General features: G+C 48.2%; 2 protein-coding genes across 8 annotated transcripts; both read right to left on the reverse strand.

Moving 5' to 3' along the window:
• Positions 1 to 1,681: 1,681 nt before the first annotated feature.
• On the reverse strand, positions 1,682 to 11,365 carry RAX2 (retina and anterior neural fold homeobox 2). Of its 4 annotated transcripts, none has more exons than XM_072601772.1 (4): positions 10,068 to 11,365; positions 8,651 to 8,767; positions 6,149 to 6,378; positions 1,682 to 3,272 (listed from the first exon to the last, which is right to left on the reverse strand). In XM_072601772.1, exons 3-4 carry the CDS (start codon positions 6,368 to 6,370, stop codon positions 2,868 to 2,870), a joined length of 627 nt encoding a protein of 208 aa, XP_072457873.1. In that variant the 5' UTR covers positions 6,371 to 6,378; positions 8,651 to 8,767; positions 10,068 to 11,365; the 3' UTR covers positions 1,682 to 2,867. The 4 variants fall into 4 exon arrangements, with proteins under 4 accessions (XP_072457873.1, XP_072457872.1, XP_072457871.1 ...); XM_072601771.1 differs by having other exon boundaries at positions 9,140 to 11,365; XM_072601770.1 differs by having other exon boundaries at positions 8,651 to 11,365.
• Positions 11,366 to 11,469: 104 nt separating this feature from the next.
• On the reverse strand, positions 11,470 to 21,414 carry MATK (megakaryocyte-associated tyrosine kinase). Of its 4 annotated transcripts, none has more exons than XM_072601768.1 (13): positions 21,197 to 21,414; positions 19,129 to 19,179; positions 18,653 to 18,766; positions 18,369 to 18,484; positions 17,899 to 18,118; positions 17,152 to 17,245; positions 16,077 to 16,142; positions 15,635 to 15,734; positions 15,161 to 15,245; positions 14,531 to 14,604; positions 13,954 to 14,149; positions 12,447 to 12,533; positions 11,470 to 12,164 (listed from the first exon to the last, which is right to left on the reverse strand). In XM_072601768.1, exons 2-13 carry the CDS (start codon positions 19,135 to 19,137, stop codon positions 11,934 to 11,936), a joined length of 1,392 nt encoding a protein of 463 aa, XP_072457869.1. In that variant the 5' UTR covers positions 19,138 to 19,179; positions 21,197 to 21,414; the 3' UTR covers positions 11,470 to 11,933. The 4 variants fall into 4 exon arrangements, 3 of the variants coding, with proteins under 3 accessions (XP_072457869.1, XP_072457867.1, XP_072457868.1); XM_072601766.1 differs by having other exon boundaries at positions 19,129 to 20,675; positions 21,197 to 21,318; XM_072601767.1 differs by lacking the exon at positions 21,197 to 21,414 and adding an exon at positions 20,530 to 21,190.
• Between the last annotated feature and the right edge of the window lie 4,452 nt (positions 21,415 to 25,866).

Raw genomic sequence — 25,866 nt, forward strand, 5'->3', positions numbered from 1 at the left:
ATGGGCCAGCAGAGATTTCAGAAGATCTTTGATGAAGTCCGCTCATACCTCCGGACAGAAAAGGGCTTCACCTCAGGGTGCAGAATGAGGCATTTCCCTCCAACTCCACCTCCAACATACATATCTGGACGTGGCCAATGTACTAATTTGATTTGCTTGACTATGAAAAAATAAATAAAATAGGTGGGATAAGGGAATTTCCTGAGACCATTATGATTAATTCATGTGTTAGTCTGGGGAACTTGATGGATCTCCAAGCTTCTTATTAGCATTCAGCACACATTAGCATTCAGATCCACAATATGTGGATCTGCCAGTCTCTGAGAGAGGAGATGGTAGCTCACACTCCAGCCTGGTCCTGATTCACTCTAGCTGCCTAATCAGCCCCAGATCCACATACTGATGCCAAGAAGATTAAGTGAATTATGCAGGGTCACACAGCTACTAAGTGTCTGAAGCCAAATTTGAGCTCAGGTCTTCCTGAATCCAGGCCTGACACTCTATCCACTTTGCCACCTCATGGGTAGATGAGTTAATTTCATCAATAGTGCAAATGAAATAAGTGATTTGATTGACTAGCTGGTGATTGCTAACCAAAAACTGGCACAATATGGATAACAGGTATTCATGACGTTGTTCCTCCCTTCCCTCTCTTTCCTCTGTTGGGGGATTGATTGCCCACAAGGGCAGAAAGGAGATGGTGCCACCTCCACATATACTTCCACATGTTCAAAACAACTAGGCAATGGAGATCTGAATGTGAACAGAGAAGCAAGGGTCCAGCTCTTGAAATACAAGTTTACGCAATTGGGATATAGGGCTAGGGGTGAATAGTGAATACAAGTTGAGGCTCAGCAGTGAACATGGGTGTGTGGGCTCCAGATTGGGACTTAGTGTGAGTGGAGGTATGCAGGTACAAGATGTAAAAGACTTTCACCAATATTTTTTCCATCTTGAACTCCAACTTAGTCCAGATAGGTAAGGGTAGGATCCATTGGGGTTTCCAATAGTGGTGAGTGCAAAGATGAGGGAACACACTAACTTCCTCTAAGTAAGGAATCTCAGGATCTGCAACAGCCAAGGGTAGCCCCCTGATGCCAGGCCAAGAGACAAGTAACATGGTAATATCAGGACATAAATCAAGCCAAGTTCTTTCCACCTCATTGACTTCATTGCCCCCAGTATCATCCCCGGAGAGGATGGCACCAGTTTTTCCACCTAATTACTCATTAAGGATGTAATTGGAACCATTTCCGATCCTCCAGCCTAGACAGCTGGTGTGGCAGCAGGAGTGATGAGTTTTGGACTGAAAGCCAAGATACCTAGATTCTATTTGTATTAATTATGTAGCGCTCTAAGGTTTGCAGGTCTCTTTACATGTTACCTTTTTTGAACCCAACAACATCACTTTTTGGTTAGTCCTATAAGTATTACTATTGTGCCCATTTTCTAGATGTGGAGCTGATGCTCAGAGACATTAAATGTATTGCCCAAGATCCCATGGCTAGAATAGGAATGGGCATCCCAATACAGATCTTTGCTAACCAAATCCAGTACACATTCCGTTATACCAAGCTACCTCTCTACTTGTTTCTAATTGATACACCTAAAAGCAAATCATCAGCTCCCTTTAAGCCCATGTTCTCCAAGTGTCATTGGTGTCTATGAGGCACCAAGTACCTTATTCTGCCCCAACTCCCCTTCCCAACACTTTGCCATCTATGCCCAACTTCTCCATTTTCCTTTTTGTTGCCAATCTAGAATTCCTGACTCTCCCATACAACTCTAAGGCTGCAAGGATGAGAAGTTCAGGATGGCAAGGGTCTATGGTTGTGGGGGAGAGGAAGGGGATTTTCCTGCCTCCTCCTCCTTCCTTAGCGCCTGACTTTCCCAAAAGGGAAATAATACCTCACCAAGAGCCGGAAGACCTGAGCCCTGGCACTTCCCCTGATTCAATGTGTGACCTTGGGTGAATCCATTCCTTACTTGGCTGTTTTCCCATCTATAAATCAATGAGGAAAATGGGAGAATTGGACTCAAATCCCTTCTAGCTTTGACAATCTGTGTGGTATAACGGGAAGAACAGTAGAGTTCAAATTAGGACCTGAGTTCTCTGCCAGTTGAAGATCTGCCCAATTCTCACATACTAGGGCCTCCTTCCCAAGGTTTCTCCAGAGTCAACCCCCTGACAGTCATGTTGTCACTCAGACATACATACCTGACTTTACTGGGAAGGCAGCATGAACACAGGGTGCCCCCATTCCCCTCCCATTTAGCAAGAAGAGAAGGAGAGGAACCAGTGAATGGCCAATACTTCCATTGTCCCCAATCACCCATCCACCCCATCCCCCACGAACCAGGGATGATCTGATGGAGGTGACTCCACTGACCCTAATCACTTACTAAATTTTCAGGGTGCATCTTCACACTTTGTTAATGAGCAAACCCTACAAATGAGGTTTGATTTATTGTTTTGTTGATTGTCTAGCCTTAGGAAAGTAAGGGAGAAAATATGAATGATTCAGATCAAATTTAAAAGGATTCAGTGAATATTTCTTTTTGTCTTTAGAGAGCTGGTTATTAAACATTTACCAGCCCACCCCTGGCTTCTTAGATTCTGGCCCTACTACTTTCTAGTTGTGTCTCCTTTGCCAAGTTGCTTGAGCTTTCTGGTTCTCAGCTGATCCATCTTTAACATGGTCAAAGCCCTTGTCAACAGTTGTTCACGGGGCCTGGCCCCTGTTGGGCATCCCTGCAGGGCTTCAAAAGTGGGTAGGGGCAGGAGGGAAGAGCACAGCAGAGGATCCTGAATGAGCCCAGCTGTCCTTGGTGAAGTCTAAGGCAAGGAAGGGGCAGCAGGGACAGGGTCAGAGAGGCTGCCAGGTCCTATCAAGAGTCTGGACATGCTCCTTGGCCCGAAAACAAAGAGAGACAATGCTGGAGCTTCGAGTGTGGGCATCCCCAGCTTCTGCCAGGGGTCCAAAGGCCTCTCCAAAAGGAGGGGGTCCTGAGGATGTGTGGAGGAAAGCATGAGGCCCATAGGTGGGTTGTAGACCAGGCCTTGGTCCCAGGAAGCCTGGCAGGGTATGCATTGTTGGGGGAGCTGAGGTCAGCCAGGGGTCCAAGGGGAGTGAGGCAGTTGGGGGAGGTCGAGCAAAGGCCAGCATGGGGGCCTCTGGAAGCTTAGTGGCTGCTGCTGCTGCTACTGCTGTGGAGCTGGCCTCCTGCTTCTCCTGACGTCGCCATTTGGCCCGGCGGTTCTGAAACCAGACCTAGAAGGATGGTAGACACAGAAGATAGGAGTGTTGATCCCTGAGATCTTTGGACCTGTTTTCTAGCATTTCAGTGGGACTTTCTATGGCCTATCCCATATTGTCCAGGCTCAGACCAGGAAATGAAGCTCCTTTCTGCCTCAGGTACCTTTTCCAAGGTTCTCCCCATCAGAAAAGTTCTGCTTAGCATCTAACTTAACTTGTCCACTAGAGTTCTAACTCCCTAAAGGATATTGGCAATCACAATAGCCTTTTCAGGGGAGCAGGGCAGAAAATGTCACGTTCATCTTTGGGCTCTTAATGCTTGGCTTTGGATCAGATCAACCCAAATAGGAAACCTCCCAGCCTCCCAATCCCTATAAGCTTCTCCCTTCCTCTTAGAGGGCTTGGAGTGGGATTGGAAATGAGGCAGAGTGGATAAATATGATGAGAGAAGGGGTGTCTAGAAGAGCCCAGATTTCTTTTCTATCACTCCTCACATCAGTTACCACAACATCCAATAACAGCTCCACCACCGACAACCTAGGGGAAGTTCTTTGGCTTTTCTGGCTTTGGCTTTTCTCCACTTCATCAGCTGCCTTCTCACCCTGAAGAAACCTGAGGCCCACTCTCCTGATGGGTGATTCCCTACCCTGATTCACCGTTTCTTGAAGGGCCCCAGTCATGCTCATTTTAGTTCTGGCTTGACTCATTCATTCTCCAAACTTCTCTATTTGTCAGTTGCTTTATTCCTGACCCCCTACTTTCCAGCACGATATCTTCCTTTCCTCAAAATGCAAGCTCTTTGAGAGTAAAGACTGTTATGTTTGTTTATACTTGTACCTTTAGCACTTAGCACAGTACCTAGAATTTAGTAAGTGATTGATAAGCGCTCTGTTCATCTATTTATTTATCTCTGTATCATGAGAGGATTTGTCTGGATCAGATGTTTTTAACCTGGAGTTCACAGACTCCCAAAGGATTCAGGGAAGATTTCAAGGGGACCATGAACTTGAATTCCTTTGGGAAAAAAATTACATTTCCATTTTCACTAATATCTATACAAAATTTAACATTTCCTTCAATTATTAAAAAAAAATATGATTCTGAGATGAGGTTAAGAACCCTGGGTTGAGATATTGTCTAAGAATCCTTCTAGCTCTGGCATGTGTTTTAAGGTGCTTTCCAATTATGACATTCTATGATTCTCCCTCCACAATGTCCAGACATCTACCTTCTCCTCTCTACTCCCACCACTGTCTAGTCCCCATCTGATCCTGCCTATCCCAACTTTCTCCTCAGTAGCCTCCATTTTCTCTTCCTCCAGTCATTCCTGCACAGGTAGTCAGCCATCTTCCAAAAACTCAACACTGTTCACAATCTCCCCAAATTCACTCACCTTTAATTGTTTCCATTGTCTGCAAGAGGAACTCCCATGCTATCCATACTCTGGCCCTAATCTACAGTCTCCTTCCTCCCCACTCTCCTAGGAATACTGCATTGGCTTCTACCAACATGGGTTCCTCACCCTCTTCCCCCTCTTCTAGGTTCATTCCTGCCCCAGAGCTTTTGTTCTGTCTTAGAATCTTCCACCTGCCTCTTCCACCAGCCAGTCCCACCCCCTGTTCTGCAGATCCCTTTAGTATGTGGCTTACCAGGCACTGTGCTAAGCACTGGGGATACAAGAAAGGCAAAAAACAGTCTTTGTCTTCAAGAAGCTCAGTCTAATGGAGGGAGACAACATGAAAATAATGATGTACAGAAAAGGATAAATATGGGATAAATTAGAGGGAATCAAGAGCAGAAAGGTATCAGCATTAAGGGGAATCAGAAAAGGCTTCTTGTAGAAGATGGGACTTGAAGGAAGCCAGGAGGCAGAAATGAGAAGGGAGAGCCTTCCAGGTATGGGGGACAGTGTGTGAAAATGCCCAGAGTCTGGAGATGGAGTGTCTTGTTTGAGGAGCAAGGAGGCCAGTGTCACTATATTAGAAAGGTGGAGGGGAGGGAGAATGAAGTATAAGAAGACTGGCAAAGCCATCCTCTCTCATCCTGATCGCTATCTGGCCACTGGATCCAGATTTCACCCAGAGGTGAACGTGAGGCTGGTGACTTTGCACAGCCCTGCCTCACTTAAATCCAGTTCACCTGCATGTAATGGCATCACAGTCCGATGAACAGCAAACAATGACAAAGAGAGAATTGATCCTGTAGGTGATGGGAAACCAATGCAGTTTATTGAATAGGAGAGTGGTGTGGTCAGATCTGTGCTTTAGGAAAATTATTTTGACAGCTGGGTAGGGGATGGACCAGAGTGGGGAGACCAATTAGAAAGCTATTGCAATAAATAGTCTGACTAAAAAGTAGTAAGAGCCTGCCCTAGGGTGGTAGCAGTGTCAGAAGAGAAAAGAGGAAATATATGAACATAAAATCAGCAGGACTTGGCAACAGATTAAATATGGAGGGAGAGAGGAGAGAAAGTAAGGAGTTCAAAATGAGTTGTCTTCCCCATTAGATTGTAAGCTCCTTGAGGCCAGGGGTTCTCTTTCTTTTTGATAGTATTTGTATACCCAGGGCTTGGCACATAATAAGCACTACATTTGTTGCCTTGCCTACCCACCTACCCAGGGACACTTTCCCTGACCCACCCACCATTACCCCAGCCCAGCAACATCGTTCTCTTTTGAATTCCATGACCCACTTTGTCTTTGCTTTTATCCTCTCCCACCCTGAGCTCCGATCCTTCCACAAGTCCAAGTCTTGTCTCTCACCTAGATTGGGAGCTCCCTGAAGGCAGTGTTCAGAGTCTCTTTCTTCTATCTCTACCCCTACCCCCCAACCTGAAGTGCAGGGGAAGACAGTTACATAGCTGATGAGCGGCTCATTGCTTTCAGTCTCACCTGCACCCGAACCTCAGGAAGATTGACCTGTGTGGCCAGCTCCTCTCGGCTGTAGACATCAGGGTAGTGGGAGCGTTCAAATGCCCTCTCCAGCTGATGCAGCTGGAAAGTTGTAAAGGTTGTGCGGTTCCTCCTGTGTTTCTTCTTGGGGGCCTCTTCTGCCTCTGAGGACCCTGGGGGCCTTCCCTCAGCTGGCTGTCCCTCACACTTGCTCAGAAACATTGCCCCACCTGAGCAAGCAGGGGGAAAAGAGATGATAAGGTGGGGGGAGGGAGAGGAAGGGAGATGGGCAGTCTGCCCCCTAGACTTGCCTACCAGTAGCCTGTCTGGAGAAGCCTTTAGAGAAAAGAGATGGAGAATCTCGAGGTCAGTACAATGAATTCTCCAGGTGTGGGTTTCAGATGTTGAAGGCGGTCAACTACCTAGATGGAGAGCTAGAAGACCACCATCCTGCACAGGCCACCTGTCTCCCATGCCTAGAGCATAGTCCTGGCTCATCTCTAAACCACCAAGTCATTATCTTCCTGCTAGGCTGAGAACAGGCACCACTCCTTGCATGAATCTTTTGATCACCTCCATCACTAGTGCCCTCTCCTTCCTCAAATTATGTTGTACTTGCTTATGTGTGTACACCTCATATCCCCTAGAAAAATGTAAGCCGGGTGGTGCAGTACATAAGAGCTCTGGACCTGCAGTCAGGAAGATCAGAGTTCAGAACCAGCCTCAGACACTTATTATTAACTCTACGATCCTGGACAAGTCACTTCACCTCAGTTTCTTCAATTGTTAAATGCAGATCAAAACAGCACCTATCTGCCAGCATTGTTGATTAAGAAATGTGTGTTTCTTTCCTTGCGGATAGGGATTACCAGTTTTTCCTCTTCCTTTCCACAGTGCCTAGTTCATAATAAGTGTGCACTGAATCCTGTGATCTTGGTCAAGTCACTTGACCTCTACAGGTCTCAGTTTAGCCTTAAGTTCTTCTAGTGAACTACAAATAGAATCTACTACTCATTCATGGTGTAACCCTGAACAAGTCACTTAACCTGAGCCTTTGTTTCTCCATTTGTAAAATAAGAGAGTTGGACTCCAAAGGGTCTCTAAAGCGCCTTTTTGGTTCTGAGAGCGTAGGGTTCAATGGGATGTTTCGAAGGGGCTGGTGTATCCCTTCCCCCACTCCCAGCTAATCATTGAAGCCCCTTAATAACCCTTTTCTCTCTGAAGCCATCTCTGGGCTAAGCTGTTGATCCCACAGACCAGAGATCTTCTAGGGGTATTGAGGCTGGATTAGGGGCAAAGGCACCACCTGGAAACCTTGCTCAGGCATTTAAATAAAGCATATACACTCTCTTAGGGAAGCCCAGTCAGTTGCTCAACAGTTAGGTATTTTTTCCTTCTGCAAATATTCCCCAATGGGCTACGTTCTGCATTCTGAGCCTACGTTAATACTTTGGATGACAGAATTAGGATTCAGTAAGCTAAAATGATGGGTCCAATCTAATAGGATTAAATTTAGGGATAATTATAAAAAACATGCCACCAACTTCAAAAAATCAAGGGCCCAATTACAGGGAGAAAGCACCAGAGGCTAAGGTGCATTCACAGCCACAACATGGCAGCCCCCATAAGTGAGTTTGATCCTGGGCTGCATTAGCAGAGGTGCAGCGTTTATAAAGAAAGAGGCAATACTGTATTTTACATCCCACTGTATTCTGCCCCGGCCAGACCTCATCTGCATCACTTCTTAATTTTGGGGTCACATCGGAAGGACACTGACAAACCAGAACATTTCCAAAGGAGGGCAGCTAGTTGGGAAGGAAGGGCACTGTAAAGCATGAGAGATGAATGGAGCTGGGGATGTCTAGCCTGGAGAAATGAAGACTCAGGGGACGTATGCTAATTGTTTTCAATTACTTGAAGGGCTATGTGGAAAAGGAATTAAGCTCGTTCTTTATGGCCACAGAGGACAGATATAGGAGCAAAGGAAGGAAGCCATGGGATGGGGGTGGGGTGGAGAAACAGATTTTGCTACCATAAAAGAAAATACCTCCTATAAATCAGGGCTGTTCAAAAACAGAACAGGATGCCCCCAGAAGTCCCTGTTACCAGGGCTTTTCAGTTATGCACTGGATGACAACTTTTCCAAGAATGGAAAAGGTTGGATTAGATGTCTTCTGAAACCCTTTCTGCCCCTGAGATTGTGTGATTCTAATAGCAACTATTTTCTCCCTCTACCCTAGCACTAGAACTCGGGTGTTCTGGCTCCTAGGATTTCTTTGCACCAAATATCCCTGTCTTCATTTGCTTTCTAGTTCTTTGTCTCTCTCTCTAGCTCATTCTCTCCTCCCTGTCTGTCAGCATCTGTCTTTCTCTCAGGGTTGGGGATCTTGACTCCACTGGGTCCCCTCAAACCATCTCCTTGACACTTACTTCTTTCCAGCCACCCTGATTCTCCCCACCTCTATCCCATCTTAGCCACCCCCTTAACCATATGGCACTCACCAGGAACAGGGGGCTCCTCCGGTCAAGTCTTCCTCCCTGGGACACCCACCTGTCTCTGCAGATCTTTACACACCCCTGTCATAAGCCCTTACAGACTAGAAAGCAATGGGAGGAGAACTGGAAGAGAGATTACAGCCAGTGATTAATTGGGAGGCCTTCCCCTTTAAGGATGACAGACAGCTGCTACCCCTTGATGTCCCCCTGAGTCTAGAAGGTGGTAGGGGGTGGGGGGAGTGGTTAACTGGATAGAATGGACCAAGGCGAAGTCCTGGTAGACAGGCAGCTAATAGAGTGATGTAGGACAGGTAGAAGACTAGAGGAGAGGGACAGGCTTCCTCTGTGGTATCTCCAGGTCCTCTCAGAGGGGCTAATGAATGGAGAACCATTAGGGAGCATGAGCATGTCAGAATCACAGTATCTTAAAGTTGGAAGGGGCTGGTACATGACTAGGAATCCCTTATATGAGAGTCGAGCCAAGTGTTCCTGTACCTCAGTCCTCCAAAGACCTAAGGAAGATCACAGTGGTCTTGAAGACTTGCTGTGCTGACACATTTCATCCCCCTGAAGCCTTCACGCTGAGCCTCTCTGAATGTAACCAGGATGGTCTGGCACAGTCCATCAATTGTCTTTCCTTCTTGAAACGACTCACCAGAGTCTGTGCTCAGCTTGTTTGGTTTTGGAGAAGCTAGGGCCCTTCCATGACTCAAAGGATTCGGTATTAGCCCAAGGGAAGGTAGAGAAGGCAAGGAGGACTTTATTGGAAGCAGTCACATTTTATAGAGGAGGAAACTGAGGCCAGAGAGACTTGCCTACAGTCACCTGGTGAGTTAGTAGCACAGCCAAGAGGCAGATTCAGAGACCCTGGCATCTCCCTACCCTCATCACCCTGAAAAGGCTGCATTCGCTCTCTCCCACTGAGACCACAGATGACACCAGCAGCCTCCCCAAGATTTGGGGAAGGGAAAAGGGGATAGGGAGAGACTCTAGAGAGATGGGCTTGGGGCCTGGGACCCTCCTATATTACCCTCCTATAGTGCAAGCCTAGGTAATTGTCTGCCTACCTCCATTATGTGTCTCCAGGCCTCCAACTACCCCAAAGATCATAGATGTCTACAGGCCCTGTAGTATAGATAGTGGCAGGTGATTATTATCCCCATTTGAGATATAAGGAAGCTAACATTCAGGATGAGCCCTGGATCCCCCAGCTAACAGGTGTGAGGATAGCATTCAAACCCAGGTCTGGCTGCCAGGCCATGCTCCTGAAGGAGGAAGCTGGGAGTTGTGTAGCAAGCACTAGGCTGGGAGTCAGGAAACCTGGAATCTAGTTCTAGCCTTACCACTGACTCATTGCACAAACCTAAGCTGTCCCATCTTCCTCCCTTAGCCTCAGTTTCCTTCTGTACAAAAGCAGACCTACTTCATTTTGTCGATCTCCCTTTCTCACTCTGATCTTCTGTGACATACTGGAGATAGTGGTGGAGACTGGAGCAGGCTGGGAGAGGGAGGGAGAGCCCCCTCCATAATTACCCTCCTTGCAAGGCCCCTAATTGCTTCATTACTTTAAAACATTAACGAGCTTCATCTTTACAAGTCTCCCAATTACACTAATTGGCCACAAATTGGTTAAGAGGGCAGGCTGGTAGTATCAGGGAGGGTTAGGGTATTCTGTAGCTTTAGCCCAGGCCTGAGCCTCTTATGGCCTGGAGGCTGATGCTCCCAGACAGCTGTGTCAGCTTAGAGGCCCTGGGGGGGTAGGGGAAAGAACAGCCCACAGATTAGTGGGCCCCTGAAGGACAGGGGATGGGTGACCCTTAGGCTCTGCTCCAAGAGGTGATGTGCCATTCAAGCTGGAGTGTAGTGCTGTGGTGGCCCCTCGTTACCCCCAGTCCTGACTCCAATCCTTTGGACTTTCTTCAGAAGGGGCCTCAAGGTTTTCAAGGGGAAAACAAGAGCATGGTTTATGTCTTTCCAGATGAAGAGGATGGAGAAGAGCCTCCTTTGAAAGATTTGGCAATGCTTAGGACTTTAGGAAGTCATAAGACTTATCTTTAAGTATTGGAAAAACTATCCTGTGAAAGAGGGAGCAGGTTTGTTCGGCTGGGCCCCAAAGGCAGAACCAGGGGGGAGGGTGGAGTTTTGAAGGGACAAATTGAGATTTTAAAATAAAGACTTCCTTAGAGTTGCTGCTACTCCAAGAGGAATGGGCAGCCTCAGGAGGTACTAGGTTTCCCCCCTCCGCCTTCAGGCTGCTGGAGATGCTCCATGCAGAGGTGCAAGGTGGGTAAGGCAGCCTCTGAGATCCTTTTCAAGTCTGGGATTCTGTTTCCTGGAGACCATGAGCTCCTCTTTGCGTCACTTGCATCCACCTCATTCCAAGGCCTGTTCTGACCCACTGGTTTCCAGGAGCTCTGGGAGAAGTCACTGCATTTCCTTCCCTTGAATGAGGTCCAGAAGGAAAGAGAGCCCTCCTTTGCTAGATCTTCACAGGTAGGGGATCCAAGATATCTACTAATCAGAGGGTGGTGGGATCCCGTGAATAGATCCTTCATCAAATTGGGCATGTGATCCTAGATCAGATCACCAAGAAGGGAATGGATCTCCATGATAGGATCCTGGGAGATTTTTCACCAGGAAGATCACCATGCTTGATTCAGGGTATATTCAAAGAAGATCTTAGGGAGGGGATGGACATTCACCAAATATGAGAGCTGGGCCCCAGCAAAGGGATCCTGCACCCAGCTGACTATCACAGGTGTAGTGCAGTAGGGATCTCTGCCAGGGGTTAATAAGAGGAGGGGGCAAAGAGACTCAGAAGCCAGTTTTCAGAATAATAAAGCCTCCATGTCCTTTATCACCTTCTCCCAGTTTGCCAGGGTCCTCCCTTGGGCTTCTTGATTTCTATAGGCCATCTGGGGGCATCTCCATGCCTACATCCCCTGGCTATTCCCCAAGAAGACACCTCCAGCAGAGGAGTGACTGTAGCCCAATGAAACTGAGGCCAGATTGCACCAGAAGCTTGAAGGGCCGGGGGAGGGCAGGAATCAAGTGTAGTGCAGCTCTACATTCCCCACCCCATGCACTCTCCCACCCAGTCCCAGTCCCACTTCGGATGGCTTTCTCAGCAGGAATTATCCAGGGAGGATAGGAGACAGTAGGCGGCATTTTGACATTCTCCAATCTCCCTCCAGTCCCCAATGGGGTGGCCTGGGCAAGGCCCCTGGGAGCCCTCCACTTTAGCCTACAGAGTCTGGTTTGCAGCCTTGGGGGCACAAGGCCCTGAGGTTCAAGGTTCTTGGAGGCTTTGGGGTCCAGCCGAGCTTCCCTCGGAGACAGGCTCTGTTGCAGTGTTCCTCAGCTCCTTGGCCAGCTTCTCCAAGAGTTTCCTGAAGGCCGGACGGCGAGTAGGCTCTGCCTCCCAGCAGCTGCCCATGAGGGCATAGACACTGGCAGGACAGCCCTCTGGGGGCTGCATTCGGTAACCCTGCTCCACAGCTTCAGATACCTCCTTCAGAGACTGCATTGGAGACAACAAGGAGGACACAGCGAAGGCTGGTTGGATGCATCCTCAGGCCCAGGGCTCCACCACCCCCAATCAAGGCCATCACTCCATCACTGTGACCTTGGAGCATTCCCCCCCACTAATCCTATCCCTGGGTTACTTACACACACATACATGTGATTCCAGGGTCCCCCATCTAATCTTATCCCTGCACCCCACATTGGGAACTTTGAACTTTACTCTTCCCCACTATTCTGGCCCAATTGATCTTAGGGCATACCTCACCACCATGCTTACCATCTTGGGGTATGGAGCTCGGCCATAGGAGAACACTTCCCACAGAAGGATCCCAAAACTCCAGACGTCTGACTTACTGGAGAATTTCTGCAGGTCCGGATTGGAAGTGGAGGACCGGTGAGATGAGGGGAACACTATGGGATCCCTTGACCCTAGACTACATATCATCAGGGAAGGTCAGGGCCTGGAAAAAGGCCTTGGAGGGTGGTGGGTAGAAATAAGAGGAGGGATCTGGAAGGGAAGGAACCTCCCCTGCATGCTGCCTTTCCTTACATCACACCCTCTGGTGTGGATTCTCCCTGGTATGTCAGCTCAAGTCCCACATCCTCCAGGAAACATTTCCTGATCGCATTCCCTCTAAAGGATTTCCCTCCTCGGCTCTCCTGCTACCCTGACTCTACCACAGATCTGTCCAGAGTAGAAAAGACTTGGATTGTTTCATGTTTCTCTGAGTGTCCTGTATCCTTGGTGAGACTGTGAGTTCCCTGAGTGCATGTGTTTCCTCATGCAAAGAACATACTAGTCTGGGTACAGAGTAGGTACTCAACAAATTCTTAGAACAGAATGTCAGAGCTGGGAAGTCCCTTACAACCGACAATGTTAGAGTCGGGAGGGCCCTTAGAACAGACAATGTTAGAGTTGGGAGGGCCTTTAAACTGTAGGAAACCAGAACTGGGAGCATCCCCAGGACACAATGTAAGAACTGGGAAGGTAGTCATCTAATTCAGCTGATACACTTTTCTCATTAAGAAAGCAAGGCTCTAAGAGGCCTGCCCAAGGTCACACAGCACATCAGGGGAACCCTGTGATGGGGCAACAGAAAGGCTGAGATGTGGAATTGCAACAAGGGCCACAGCTTCCAGGAGGAAGGGGCAGGAAGGTCCTGCCCTGGTTGGACTAAAGCTGGACTGCTGTGTTCAGTCCTGGGCACCACAGCTCAGGAAGACTATGGATAAGCTGGAAAGTATCCAATGGAAGGCATCCAAGATGGGGAAGGCATCCAAGATGGGGAAGGCACTTAATGTCCATGCCCCGTGAGAACCGGGGATGTTTAACCTGGAGAAAACTAGGGGTGGGGAGTGGAGAAGGAAAGCTGTCTTCAAGTATTTGAAGGGCTCTCACATGGAAGTGGGATTATTAAACTGTTCTTAGGATTAGGAGCAGGGAATGAAAGTTGTGAAGATGCAATTTAGGCCTGATGGCAGGAAAAAAATGAAAAATCCTTAACCAAACACATGTCCAAAAGGGGAGGGACTGTCTCTGGAGGTGGTGGACTGGGTGGGAAGGGGTGGGGTGGGCTTTAAGCAAAGGCCAGGTTACCACTTGTCAGGTATGTTGCAGTGGGGAATTTAGGGGTTATGAGTTCTTTGGGGTGCACTAGGTAGCCACTGAGGTCCCTTCCAACTCTGAAGCTCTAGGACTTTCAGACTGGGGTTCACCTTACCTTCACCCCCATCCCAATGACCCCCTAGATAGCTGACTGATCACCCTGATCCCCATGTCTCACCCCATGTCTCAAGGCCTCCGGTGCAGTCCACTTGACAGGGAGTCGGCTGGTATCCAGGCCCCTTCGCTCGGCCTTGGCCAGACCGAAGTCGCTGACTTTGGCCACGTGATCCTCCGAGATGAGGATGTTGCGGGCAGCCAGGTCTCGGTGTACAAGTTTCTTACCCTCCAAGTAGTCCATGCCCTCAGCTACATGCCTGGCCCAGGAAGTGGGAGGGTGGGGGAGGGGTCAAGGGCTTAAGAGCAAGTTTTATACCATGGTCTCCTATACCCTGGTCCCAGCACAGGACACAAACACACTCAGGATCAGACTATTAGAATTGGAAGGACCCAAGATTCCTTTTAGTCCACCCCTTCCTTTTACAGATAGGTAAACTGAGGCCCAGGGAAAGAAAGATATTTGTACAAGGTGATGATGGTATTAAGTAACAGAGCAGGGATTGAACTAGAACCCAAGTCTTCTGACTTCAGCTTCAGCACTCTTTGTACAAGGTGCTTCTTCTGGGGCCTGGCTTGCATTACCCCACAGCACTCAGAAGTAATGTCTATGAGGGTTCAAACTCCCTTCCCTCACTTACAAGGAGAATTGCAGCAACTGAGCCTTGTGCACCAGGGCACGGCCTCGGGTCCGAAGAAAATTCACCAGGTTCCCCTATGGAGGGAAGATTGGGCAGAGGGGGTTTCTCTGGGCTCTGCTGATTCCTTCCTCCCCCAATCCTTTCCACCTCCTCCCCCAGATCCTGAGTCTCTCCTCTCCCTTTCATCTTCCCTCAATCCTCCCCTCTCCATTTCCTTCCCCTTTCCCTGAATGTCCCCTACCTCCTTCTCCCTCAATCCTCACCCCCTCCTTTGAGTCCTTTGGACCCCTTTCCCCTCTTCTAATTCTCTCCATCTTCTTTTCCTAACCTCTTCTACTCCCTTTCTCCCCTCCCTCCAATCTCTCTATCCTTCCTTCTTCCCCCATTCATCAGCCTTCTCCTTCCCCAGATCTCTTCAGCCCTCTGCTCCCTTCTCCAGATTCCATAATCCCCTTTTGGCCTGGTTCTGGGATCTGAGCAGTGGGGAAGAGGAACCCGAGGAGGAGTGAGGTAGCAATGGACAGAGAGGGTGAATAAGCTGGGAAGAGAGCAGAAAAAGAGGAGGCATGTGCCCACCAGGGAGAGAGTAGCACCCAGAAGAGGGATGGAGAGGACAGGGCTCAAGCTGACCTTGCTCATGTATTCCATGACAATGTAGAGCCCTTGGTGAAGAATGACCCCCAGCAACCGCACCAAGTTCTTGTGCTGTATCTTCCTGGGGGTGAATTGGAAGAGGGATAGAGGCTGCATGCACATGGAGAAGGGATGCCCAGAATGCATCCATCCTGGGTCCAACCCTCTCATTTTACAAATGAAGAAACTGAGTTGAACGGATTTGCCCCAGGTCATCCAGTGGTTGTGGCTAGAGCTCCCTGGTGTGGACATGGATGGAAGCCCAGAACTCACTCTTCCCTATAGGGTCCCTTCCAGTTGGGGCATTCTAAGACCTGAATAATCCAAACACACCTGGGAATCTCCAGCCCCTAAAAGTTGGCTCCATTTGCTTTGACCCAGAGCTGGGAGCCACCTCCTCCCCCAAGCCCAGGGGGGAAGGAATAGATGGGGCTTCTTTCCACGCCTTCCAAATTGGGTCCTGAGCCTTACGTCATTACAGCAGTCTCATCCAGGAAGGCTTGGGCAGTTACGTCACATTTGATGTTCTTCACTGCCACCTTCTGGCCCAGGTACTCCCCCTGCAATACGGCTGAGACAAGCCACACCGGAAAGGTGTCTGAGACTAAGCCCAGCCAAGCCTCCACTCCCCACCTTCTCCACGCACCAAAACCTTCCACCCACACCCTCCATAGTCTGTGTCTCTTTCAGCTCTCCTGGGCTCAGTGCTTACTGAATCTCTTCAGGTCTTGGTCTCTCCTTGTGTGACTTTCAGGAGGCACAGCCTCTGGGGCCAGGGATGTGTGGGGGTGAGGGGCAAGGGTTACTCCAGGGAGAGAAGCCTTAGTCCCATTCAAACCCTACACACACACACACACACACACACACACACACACACACACTCTCTCTCTCTCTCTCTCTCCTTCCCACTTACCGCCAAACTCCCCCTCCCCAATCTGGCAGCCAAGGGTCAGCTGTTGCAGGTTCAGTAACCAGCCGGCTGTGGGAAAAGAGCCCAGTGAGGAATCAGGTGGGACCTACCAGACTCCAGACACCTCACCCACCCATCAGGGAGCGTCTTTTCTCCCCTCCTATTCACATGTTCAGCCAGGCCTGGTCCTTCAAGGTCACTGTGTTTGAACTCATATGACAATGCATATATTAGCACCTGCTCCAAAGCTTACAAATCCACCCAGAGCACTGAGAGGTTGTGACTTGCCCAAGGTCACCCAGCCAGTATATGTCAGAGATAGGAAGGGTTTCCTGGCTTGAAGACCAGCCTTCTAGCCAGTACTGAGGGAATAGATGCATGCAAAATAAAGCACTTTACACGTTTTAAAGAGCCATATAAATGCTAGCTACAAGTACAACAGGTTGTCCACCCATATGGACACATTATTACTCCAAAAATAGCACGTCCCAAAACTACAAAGCCACTCTCTCATCTGACTCTCACAACAGCCTTCTGGGGTTGTAGTGGTTGCTTCTGTTTTGGGTCTGGGCTTTTGTTTTGGGCTGGTTTGTTTTTTTAATCTAGTCCTGGGAATTCTTCAGGGTAGGGAGCTCTTAGCATGGAAACTTCCTCCACTAGTTCAGATAGCAAATTCATCTGTATTGAACAGCCTTAAAGAATTGCCTGGGAACACTGACAGGTTAAGTCCCTTGCCCACATTCACACAATTACTGTTGGTCACAGGGACAACTTAAACTCTGGTCTTCTTTACTTCAAGGGGAATCCTCTCTCTAACCACTGCATGGTAATGCCTCTTGGTGCAGGCATTTGCTGTGCCCATTTTCCCAGATGGGGAAATGACCCAAAGAAAGGAAGGGATTTATCTTAGCACAGTTCCTGGTACATAATTGGTGTTTAATAAATAGTTGTTTCCCCCTCCCTTCCCTCTTATGATTTTCTGCCCAAGAAGACCTTTTGTTAAAGTTTCTACCGTGTAGGGAGTTGGGAAAAAAGACTTCTAGATCCTCCTTTCCCTGGGCTACCCCATAGTTCCCACCTTTGGCCAGCTCCTCCTCAGCTGACTTGGTTCCATGTTTCCTCTTGGGTTTCACTAGCTTTGTACAGATGGCCCCCTTGTCCTTCATATAATGCTGAAGATGGATGGACAGATAGACAGATGGCAGATTGAGTTAAGACATGCTCACAGGATAGAGGCTACTGAGCCTCCTTGGGAAAGGGGACTGGACTCCCTCTCCTGGGCTGTGGGGGTGGCTATCTGGCTAATTGGGATTCCTGGTTCTAGCTCCCTTCGAGATGACCACTGACCCTCAGGAAGCTGAGGAGAGGCTGGGGGAGCCAGGGGACCTTGGTTCCCATGGACACTAGTTGCTGACGGCTGGATTGGTTTCCTTGGTAACCAAAGCTGGGCTGACATCCCAGTTAGAATCTTGAGAAATGGGAGGGGAGAGAGAGATAGAGAGTGGTCAGGAGTTAGGGAAGTAGGAATGAGCTGGGTGGATTGGAGGAATTCTCCAGAGAATTCTCTCAGAATTGGTGGGGGTAGAACTCTAGCTTCCGTATAGGGTTGTTGGGAGCTAGGAGACTCCTGGGGAGACTGAGGATTTAGAAGTCTCAAGCCTAGGGTCTTGGGAGACTCAGGGATTTGTATTCCTCAAAGGAGGTTCCTGGGGGAGATCAGTAATTCCTGGAGGCCAGAGGGAGGGATGGGAGGGGCCACTAGAACAGAAGGGACTGCGGGATAGTGATGTTACTAGAGGTAATGCATAGGATGAGATGGACAGACCTCAATCATGTCAATAAGGTTGTAGAAGGAGACATTTTCGTCAATAGTCAGTCGTCCACCATGGTGCAGCACTCGGTAGTGCACCACCTCCTGGCCATGGCTGACACACAGCACATAGTCACCTGGGTGCCGCACAGATTCCCGCACCAAGAAGAGCCCATCCTCTGCTGGCTGTAACAAAGTTACTGCCTCCTGTCCTGAGATCTTGCCATGGAACCACCTGTGGGTGAATTGGGAGTGCCTAGAACTGGAAGAGGAAGTTCTGGGGGGAAGGGGACAAGGGGGGAACCTTGGGCAAAGAATGCCCTGGACTTCAAGAATTAAGGGGGCATTGGGTAATATGAATCCTGGTACTGTGGCAAGTTGACATCAAAGGCATGGGGGGTGGGGGATACTGGAAAACAGATCCCATAGACAATGGCATTCGGAGGCACTAAGAACGGTGAGCACTGAGGATACTCTCTACTCACGGCATGAGGCTGAGCTTGGGGTCAGTGGGGATGGCCTCTCGTTCACGAACGGATCCAGCTGCCAACAGCCCCTCTTGACCACTTTCATGGTGTTTAGCCCGATACCAGCTCTTGCTCTGCCGAGGGGATGAGGCCAGAGCTGGCGATGGAGGGAGGGAATAGGAAGCTGTGCCCAGTCTTTTCCCTGAGATCTACACTGGATCCTGGCTCAGGGGCCTCACCTCCCCAAAGGTATCCCCCAGAGTCTGGGCCCTTTCCATTCCCACCTGTGGCCCGGTCCCCACCTCGCAGGCCTCCAGGATGGTGACGACCTCGCCTTTTCGGAAGGCCAGCTCGCCCGGCTTGGGCTTCATGTGTTCACACTTGGTGATGCACTGAGTGCCTGGTGTCCAGCGTCTCTATAGCCAGAGATAGAGCCCAGTGGGACTCAAAGACAGAGAGAGCCACAAGGACAGAAGGAGATACAAAGAGAGGAAAATAGAGACAGGGGAAGGTAGAGATGGGGAACGAGAGGAAGGGATCCTGGGCAAAGGAGTGGGGCAGACACCAACCCCCCAGGCTATATAGGAGAGGGCATCCCTGAACCTATCCTTCCCCCCTCCCCCAACAGCACTAGGGGGAAGTCAAGTTAATCAGTGGATCACAGCCAATGAGGGAATATGATTCAGCCTCAACCCAGGAGCACCCACAGGACAGCCTGGAAGGCAGCAGGGAACCTGAAGCTGGGAAATTCTTGGCCACAGGTTGAAGCCATGCTTACCGTTGGCATCTTGGCTGAGACTTGGAGGATCCAGGGATTACTAGGGCTTACCTGGGATGAGAGGAATGTGCAGGCAACAGGTAAGCAGGGGACAGAACTGTTTCCCAGGGTATAAGAGAGAAGAGAGCCTGGCAAAAGATTCTAGGAGTCTTGTCCCCAGTTCTTTCATGCACAGTCATTGATGAATCATGGATTTTGTGTGTGTATACTTACATATATGTGTATATACATGTATACACATACACATACTATATGTGTGTGTGTGTGTGCGTGTTCCATTTTACAGAAGGGGAAACTGCACCAGACTGAATAGTAACAAGTTTGGATCAGAGTCCCACCTCTGCCACCTACTTGCTGTGTGTGACCTTGAACAAGTTACTTTGCTTCTCTGAGCCCCAGTCTGGAAGATCAGAGGGTTGGACTAGATGGTTCTTAAGGACCTTCCAGTTCTGACACTCTGTGTTCTAAGAGGTCTTCTCAGCTCTTCCATTCCAGGATTCTCTTTTTCCTTCCTCCTGGCCTAGTTCAGCCCCTAGGACATTCCCCTAGGAAAAGGGAACTGGAGCCAAGATGAGTGGGTGACTCCAGCACCATTTGACTGGTGTGTGGGGAGAGGACTAGAGGTCAGAGGATGAGTTTCTGATCAGTTCTTCCCCTTTCTCTTACAAGGTAGATGGGGGGAGGAAGGGGAACAGTGGAATGGTGGAAGGGATGACTCAAAGTCATTTCTAAGTATCTGAAGTTACACAAGGGACATTGGTCAGAAGTTCAAGATTCTTGCCTTGATCTCTATGGCTGGAGGGCCTGAGGTTTAGCCTTAGCAGCTGTGGGGTACCTGAAGGCCAGCAGCTGTTCTCTGTGCCTTGGTTCCCCTGTCCCCATCTCCTCATCTTCAGGGCTATTTAAGATCTATGACTTTGATGGCAGCCCTGGCTAGAAGGCCAACTGCTCCTTGAAGTGTGTTGGCTCAGCTATTGGCCGGGGGGTATCTGAGGGTGCCGCAGCCTCAGCAGGGAGCACAGGCTCAAAGATCTCAGAAAAGGAAACAACACCCAGGAAGGTGAAGGTCACACAGGTAGTAAGCCTCAGGACAGGATTCCGTTAGGGCTCTCCATGGTTCCCTAGCCTTAGCCAGAGGTACCTAACCAACTCCACATCCTGCAACCCACTCTGTTCCAAGTGACAGATGAAAGGAGCAGGATGGGAGAAGACACAGTTTTTGATAGGGGAAGGCCTCTCTGTCCCCAAAATCTAAGGTTTAGAAGGCTGAGTGGCTTTCAATTTATTCTTTTGGGGGAAGATTATCCCCCACCTCCACGCCCAGGCACACAAAATACACAACCGAGAGATCTTCTGGTTCAAGTACCTTTCCTCAAAACTACAAATACACACACTACTTACCCAACAAGAAAGCTAGGCACACAGCATCCACGTTCCCAGAAGGGCTGCACTCCACACCATGCACTTGAGAACACCGGTAAACAGCCCCCCAACACACAGCCTGCATATGTCCGTTACACACCACTCTGCCGTCCCTGAGTTGGCACCTAGGCAGACCCACCAAGACGCCTACACAACCACAGCCATAGTCAAATACAACCATCTATTATGCAGACTGTCACACACACACACACACACACACACACACACACACACACACACACACACACACACACAAAATGTCATGCTCAGAGCCCGAGCGCAGTCTCCCACACAAGATCACACAGACACACACCGGCAGTCACCTATAGCGACTGTCACACATAGCGATTGTCGTACGCTAACAGCACAGTCTGTGCCGTCCTCGCCACCCCCGCTCTCCGGCGCAGGCTCAGCTGCCTCCAGACCCTGAGATGTATCCCCTGGGTTCACCTCCCCCCTTGACCTGGACGACGGCAGCCGGGGATGGGGATGGGGATGGGGGTGAGGATGAGGATGGGGCTCGGGAGCAGACCCCAGGCCCCCCGGCAGGCGCACTCTCCAATTCCGCTGGGGCGAGGAGCGGGTGGGGGTCATTCCCCAGACCGCGCGCGCTACCCTCCCCAGGACATTGTCCCGCCGGTCTCACCTGCCCTGCTTGGGCCGCTGGGGCTCTGGACAGCACCTGGTGGGATGGAATGGGATGGGGGACGGAGAGGGTAGAGCCAGGCTGGGCGGCCGGGCCCCCACTCCCGGCTCCTCTCCTGCCTAGCCCCTTCCCTTCCCCGGGACTAGTGGGGGGCCCCAGTCGTGGGCACTGCGCTCCGGGGTGGCCGCAGCCGCACAACTTGTGGCAAGTTCCTCTGTTTCCTCATTTTCTCCCCCTCATCCCCTCCCAGGGTGGAAAAGGGGCGGTGGCGCTGCAGCCCAGAGGAGGCCCTCGCCGGTCCTAGCGCCCGATGCATACACTGCGGTCCCAGTCACCAGCTCCGTCCGCTCAACCTGCCTTGGGGTGGGGGAGAAGGAGGGGGGGAGCAGACTCTGCGTCCCAACGCCCTTCCTTTTTGGCGTCCAAAGACACTTTCTTGAGTGTATTAGACCAAGTCTCTTTTCCAATAACTGAAAAATATGGAAGTAGCCTTTGAAGGAGGTTGCCTCTAAAATCATGACCTTCACCCAGTTCTAACCCTCCTCATTTCTACAAAACAAGGAAACTGAGATCCAGAGAGAAGAAGTGTTTTTTTCAGGTTAAGCTGGCAAGAGGCACACAGACAGATTTTCAGCTTGGGCTATTCTGTGTTCTAAAGTCCCTTTCAGCTCAGGAATTTGGTATCTTAAGTGGATGATTTGTGTAGTTTCACATACCTGTGCCTCTGGCATTAAATCCAGGAAGCAAAACAAATAGATCTGTGTAGATTTTAGACCCAAAGAAGTTATTACCCTAGAACCCTAATCTCCCAGAAGACAATGGAGCAAGGCCACAAGGCAATCGGACTCTAGCTAGTTCTGCTCAAAAATAGCAACAGAAATGTGGAACAGAGACACAGTTGCAACAAACTTTTACAAGAAATTTAAAGTTGACCAAAAGAGATTAAGAAAAAAACAAAAAAATAACAATGGTTTTAGACAAAACTAAGAAAGTAGTACCATGAAAATGAACATTGGAATACAAAATGATAGTGAAAATTGCATTAATCAACAGACATTTATTAAGCCAGAAGGAAGGAAGGAAGGAAGGAAGGAAGGAATAGAAAAGAAAATGGGGAAAAAAAGCCCCTGATCTCAAGGCATTCTAATGGAAAAGAAAACATATATATTTAAGTAGGTATGTTAACTGGTTGGTTGTTGTCCTTCGACTTGTAAGAGGACCAAAATGACATCACCAGGATAACGTGAAGTTTCAGTGTGTCTGACTGTGGCTGATCAGACCAATACAAGCTTGGAATGCTCTACCACAGGTTGGGCACAGATAGTCCGTGTGAATATTTGGAGTGGATATCCCAAATTTGTGCATCCTGTGTTTATTTTGTGCTGTCTCAATTCTGCTTTGCTCAAAGAGCACAGAACCCTTTCTGATGTGGGCACGCCATGCTGAGCAGCTCTGTGCCAGTCTCCCAAGTTGCACAGTCAAATCCAAAGTTCTTGAAAGAGACTTTGAGAGTATCCTTGTAGTGCTTCCTCTGGCCACCATGTGATCACCTGCCCCATGCAAGTTCTCCATAAAACAGTCCTTTTGGCAAGTGTACATTTTACATTTGAACAATGTGGCCAGTCCATTGGAGTTGTGCTCTCTGAAGCATAGTCTGAATACTTGGCAGTTCAGCTGGAGCAAGGACATCAGTGTCTGGTACCTTATCCTGCCAGGTGATGCTCAGAATCTTACTAAGACAGTTCAAATGGAAATGATTCAGTTTCCTGGCATGGCACTGGTAGACTGTTCGTGTTTCACAAGCATACGACAATGAGGTCAGCACAATGGTTCGGTAGACCTTCAGTTTGGTAGTGACTCTAATACTTCTTCTTTCCCAAACTTTTCTTCAGAGCCTCCCAAACACTGAGCTAGCTCTGGCAATGCATGTATCAACCTCATTGTCAATGTGTATATCCCTGGAAAGTATACTACCAACCTAAGTGAACTTATCCACAGCATTCAAAACTTCTCCATTTGTTGTAACCAATAGTTCCATGTATGGATGGTGTGGTGGTGGCTGATGGAGCACTTGTATTTTCTTGATGTTAATTATTAGACCAAAATTAGCACAGGTAGCAGAGAATTGATCCATACTTTGTTGCATCTCAGCTTCAGAGGCTGCATTGAGTGCACCATCATATGCAAACAGAAAATCATGCACCAACACTCCCTTCACTTTGGTCTTGACTTGTAGCCTTTTCAAACTGAAGAACTTACCATCAGTTCAGTAGTTGACCTTGATGCTGTGTTCATCCTCATTGAAAGCATTTGTCAACATGGATGAAAACATCATGCTAAAAAGAATGTTAACTACGTACAAGATAGATGCACAGAGAAAATGGAAAGTAATCTTAAAAGCAGTAGTAGTTGGGGTCTAGAAGCTAGGAAGCTACAGATTCTAAGAGGCAGAGGTGAAGAGGAAGAGCATTCCAGGCTTGGGGATAGCCAGTGAGAAGAGATGGGAGGTGGAGCGTCATGTGGGTGAAGGCCAACATGGTAGAACGAGAGAGTGAACAAGTAACATAAAAGAGAGTGGGGAGGATGGAAAGGAGTCAGGTTGTAAAGATGTCATGTCAAAGGAATTGATATTCAATCCTAGAAGTAATAACAGACTACTGTAGTTGAGTGGTGGTGTAGCATGATCAGCCCTGCACTTTAAGATAATCACTTTGGCTGATGAATGAAAGATAGGTAGCAGAGGGGAGACCTCAGGCAGGAAGATCAATTAGGAGGCCTTGGTCCTGGCTTCACTTTAATAAGTACTCTTCTTCCCTTCATTAAAACAGGCTGGCAGTTCCTTAGTCAGAGCCACTATACCCAGCTAATGAATGTCCCAAAGCATGCCCCCAAACTAAGTCTAGAGAGATCTAGTTAGGCCCCTAATTTAGAGTTAGGCTCAAAGATAGGTGGTCTGGTCAGTGTTTTTCATTCACCTAGCCCCAGTTCCCATCTTTATTATCTAGTTCTGTCATCAGCAAAGCCTGATTGCCTTGTCCATGAAAAAAAATATTCAATCTCCCCAGACAAACATTCTCAAACTCCTTTATACTACCATTATGGATGATGTCATTGGCTAATAATTTCTCTGAAGTCCTCTGTCTCAGGAGAGAGAGCAAATTTCTGAGCCTGTTCTCAGCAGGGCCAGAAAACTCTAAAGTAGATTGTACTTGTCACTCCTTGACTAAATCCACATAGGAGGACTGAGCATGTACTAATTCTAGAGCTGAATTTCTTCCTTAGAAGGTCTTTCTGTTCTCTAAGCACCACAAAGTTGCCTTCTTATGTCTCTTCTTAGTCCGCCCTTCAGCTAGGAGTCCTTCTTGCTGATAGGCCTACCTACCCGCTTTTTTTTTTTAATTTAATTAATTTTTAGTTTTCAGCATTCACTTTTATAAGATTTTGAGTTCTAAATTTTCTCCCCTCCCTCCCCTAGACAACATGTAATCTGATATAGGCTACACATGTACAATCATGTATTTCTGCATTAGTCATGTTGTAAAGAAGAATCAGAACCAAAGGGAAAGCTACAAAAAAGAAATGAGAGAGATAATAGTATGCTTCATCCACATTCAAACTCCATAGCTGTTTCTCTGGATTCCTACCTTCTTTCAAATATCGCATTCATTGGAGATTTTATACCAAATGCTTTTGCAAAAAAGTGAGGTGCGACCATTATTGAAGTTGTTAAAAATTGTGCCGGTATTACTTAAAGATCATTTATTACTGAACTGTCTTTGGTGCAAGATTAGGATGCATGGGATACTCGTGAATATATATTAAAATTGAATACTAACAATGCTTGCAATGCTCGAGAAATAAATGTATATCCATATGCCACTGGTGAATATATCGCTGGTCTGTTTCCCTTTTAGGCAGTGTGTTGAACAGAATTATACTATGTGATGATTTTGTGCTGAAAGGTTATAAATCAATTTTTGGACTGAAAAAACAGGGTATGACAATTATGTGGTAAAATACCAAATACTTGGATTTAAATGAGTTCTCCCTGCAGGGTTGAGATCAACTGAAAAGATTTGTCCTGGGATCCATATTGCGTCTCACTTCTATCTACCACACAGAAAAGCCTAATGTAACCTAGTAAGAATAATAAGTACTATTCATATAGCATTGTTAGATTTATGGAATGCTTTACAAATATTATCTTATTTTCTTACCCTTGCAACTGTCCTAAGAGGTAAATGCTATTATTGTTACCATTTTACAGTTGAGGAAACTGAGATTAAGTGACTTGCCCAAGATCACACAAAGAGTAAAGTCTGAGGTCAAATTTGAACTCAAGTCTTTCTGACTCCAGGCATAGCTCTCTATCTACTGGACCACTTAGCCACTGTCAGGGAGCTAAAAGTCCCACTTTATTTTGCTCTGATCCTACTGTAGCTGGATAGAACTAGGCCTGTGATCTCATTGTCATTTCTATTTTTGTGATCAACCACAACAGACTACTCTTGGTATGTTGACACTGAGAGCTGCATCCATAACATTTCCTCATGTATTAGTCCTCTGATTATTTGGACCAGCCAATCTAGTATGATCCATGAGTCCCACAGACATTGTTCCTTGATGACTAGGCTCTGGATCCTACATCCTTAACAAAAAATTGGAGATCT

Source organism: Notamacropus eugenii, chromosome 4 (genome assembly GCF_028372415.1).
Source record: "Notamacropus eugenii isolate mMacEug1 chromosome 4, mMacEug1.pri_v2, whole genome shotgun sequence".
Classification (NCBI taxonomy): Eukaryota; Metazoa; Chordata; class Mammalia; order Diprotodontia; family Macropodidae; genus Notamacropus; species Notamacropus eugenii.

Bases quoted from the DNA above. Each gene is read 5' to 3' on its own strand.
- RAX2 (XM_072601772.1), bottom strand. From the start codon at position 6,370: ATGTTTCTGAGCAAGTGTGAGGGACAGCCAGCTGAGGGAAGGCCCCCA. The intron at 3,273-6,148 runs GTGAGACTGAAA...CCATCCTTCTAG, and splicing joins TTCCTGAGGTTCGGGTGCAG to GTCTGGTTTCAGAACCGCCG.
- MATK (XM_072601768.1), bottom strand. The intron at 18,119-18,368 runs GTGAGTAGAGAG...ATTCACCCACAG, and splicing joins CCCAAGCTCAGCCTCATGCC to GTGGTTCCATGGCAAGATCT. The intron at 12,534-13,953 runs GTGAGACATGGG...CCGGACCTGCAG, and splicing joins CGGAGGCCTTGAGACATGGG to AAATTCTCCAGTAAGTCAGA.